At 65.7% G+C, this 2,236-nt stretch overlaps 2 protein-coding genes across 2 annotated transcripts in view; both read left to right on the forward strand.

Annotated features, from left to right (window-relative positions):
• The first annotated feature begins 363 nt into the window (after positions 1–363).
• LAMTOR2 (late endosomal/lysosomal adaptor, MAPK and MTOR activator 2) lies at positions 364–1,410 on the forward strand. The gene is made up of 3 exons (XM_085318861.1): positions 364–666; positions 797–886; positions 1,174–1,410. Exons 1-3 carry the CDS (start codon positions 364–366, stop codon positions 1,228–1,230), a joined length of 450 nt encoding a protein of 149 aa, XP_085174987.1. The 3' UTR covers positions 1,231–1,410.
• Positions 1,411–1,923: 513 nt separating this feature from the next.
• Positions 1,924–2,236, forward strand: part of LOC146587883 (ras-related protein Rab-11A-like) — a 3,444-nt gene continuing 3,131 nt past the window's right edge. Inside the window, 1 exon segment of the mRNA XM_085318857.1 lies at positions 1,924–1,981. Within this exon segment, the coding sequence (XP_085174983.1) occupies positions 1,942–1,981 (40 nt within the window). The 5' untranslated portion in view covers positions 1,924–1,941.

Genomic DNA, 2,236 nt, shown 5'->3' on the forward strand with positions numbered 1-2,236 from the left:
GCGCGGGGCCCGGACGGTGCGCGGAGCGGGGACGGTGCGGCGCGGGGCCCGGACGGTGCACGGACCGGGGACGGTGCACGGAGCCCGGACGGTGCATGGGGCCCCGCGCCGCTGCTTGCAACGTGCACGATCATAAACCGGCCCTGAGCAGGGAAGGAGCCGCCCTGGGAGCTCCCTAGCTTCAAAATCCCTCGGAAAACTCGGGTGTTTCCCCCCCCCCGCGCTGGAGCGATGCTGGAGGAGCGGGGAGGCACCGGGACACGGGAGGTGTTTGCTTCCAGCGCGGGAGGAAAGGGGGTGAATCCCGCTAGCTTCAAAATCCCTCGGAAAACTCGGGTGTTTCCCCCCCCCCGCGCTGGAGCGATGCTGGAGGAGTGGGGAGGCACCGGGACACGGGAGGTGTTTGCTTCCAGCGCGGGAGGAAAGGGGGTGAATCCCGCTCCCGGGGATCGCGCGGATCCGGGTTCGACTCCCCCCTCTCCCCCCCGCCGTCTCCTCTCCAGGCTCCTGAACAACGAGGGGTCCTTGCTCGCCTATTCCGGCTACGGGGACACGGACGCCCGCGTCACCGCGGCCATCGCCAGCAACATCTGGGTGGCCTACGACAAGAACGGGCACCAGGCGTTCAACGAGGACAACCTCAAGTTCATCCTCATGGACTGCATGGTGCGTGGGGCCGGCGCGGCTCGCCGAGCGCCTCCAGGCTGCAAAGCCGGGCTCCAGGGTGCYGGTTTTTTTTCCTATATTTTACATAAATATATATATTTATATAATTTTTTCCCCCCTCCCTGGACAGGAGGGTCGGGTCGCCATCACRCGCGTGGCGAACCTGTTGCTGTGCATGTATGCAAAGGAGACGGTCGGATTTGGGATGCTGAAAGCCAAGGTAATGCTGTGATTGCTGCCGGGTGGGGGGAAGAAAAAAAAATAGTGAGTAAATCCTTTAAGGATGAAAATAGAAGTGTTGGTGAAGGTGAGAGGAGGGTGCTATGGCTGGGGCACCTCTTTGCAGAGCTGCCTGCACCTCCCACGCCAGCTCAGGCACTAAAACGCTGCTGCTTTTAAGGCCCCCAAGTGAAACTGAGTTAAAGTGAGGGCATCGAGAGTGCAAAAACCCCACTGGGCAGGCGGGTTTGCGCCGTGCCGGGGGCTCACGGCGGTCTCCGCTCGCAGGCGCAGGCTCTYGTCCAGTACCTGGAGGAACCGCTCACGCAGGTGGCCGCGTCCTGAGCAGCCGGACGCGGAGGCCGTGGGCGTCCCGGCACCGTCTGCCGCCGTCCCCTCCCCGGGAGCCGCCGTGGGAGGACGCCGGCCGTGCCGGGAGCTCGCGCGGCGTTTGGTACTGCCGTTACGAACGAGGGGAGCGGGAGGGAAGGGGGAAATAAAAGCACGGTTGCTGCTTGTGTCCTACCTTGTGTGTTGTTTTTCCTTTACTTTTAAAAAAGGGGAGAGTTGGGGCGGGGAGGAAGTTGATGTGGGTTGGGGTCCCCGAGCTCTAGGCTSTGCTGCGAGGTGACAGCTCCTTGCAAAATGTGTTTGGGGAGGGGGTGCAAGATGGATGAGCCCTTGGGAGGGTAAAACGGAGCCGGATGCCCCCTCGCCTGCCGTCGCGGGCTCCGGCTCGCTCTCCCACGGTTTCCCCGGCTCTCACACGATGGCAGCAGAGGCGAGGAAACGCGCCGGGAGGCCGACGGAGCGGCCGGGCCGAGGCCAAGCGGGCGCCCGGCCCCTTCTGCCGGGGCAGCGCTTTGCAGCCAGCGCCCGGATCGGGCCCGGGCTCCTCCTCCGGGTGCYGGTCCCAGGGGTGACACTACCTGCCCGACCTGCGCCACTGCCGTGTCCCCACCCCCTGAGTCAACCCGGCTGCGAGGAGCCTTGCAAAGGGGAAGGAGGAGGAGGAAGAAGCCCTTCCTGCGCGGGAAGGCGGCCGGGCTCGGAGACATGGGCGCCGCCGAGGAGGATTACAACTTCGTCTTCAAAGGTGAGTCGCGGGCGACCTTGGCCGGACGCTCCGGGCTGCRGCGGCGGCGGCGGGGCCGGGAACGCATCGCCGGCGGGCGCCCTGCCGTTCCCCGCGCAGTGGTCCTCATCGGCGAGTCCGGCGTGGGCAAGACCAACCTGCTGTCCCGCTTCACGCGCAACGAGTTCAACCACGACAGCCGCACCACCATCGGCGTGGAGTTCTCCGCCCGCACCGTCCCGCTGGGCACCGCCGCCGTGAAGGCGCAGATCTGGG

Source organism: Rhea americana, unplaced genomic scaffold, assembly GCF_003343005.1.
Source record: "Rhea americana isolate MKP2758 unplaced genomic scaffold, rheAme1 scaffold_557, whole genome shotgun sequence".
In the NCBI taxonomy this organism is placed as follows: domain Eukaryota; kingdom Metazoa; phylum Chordata; class Aves; order Rheiformes; family Rheidae; genus Rhea; species Rhea americana.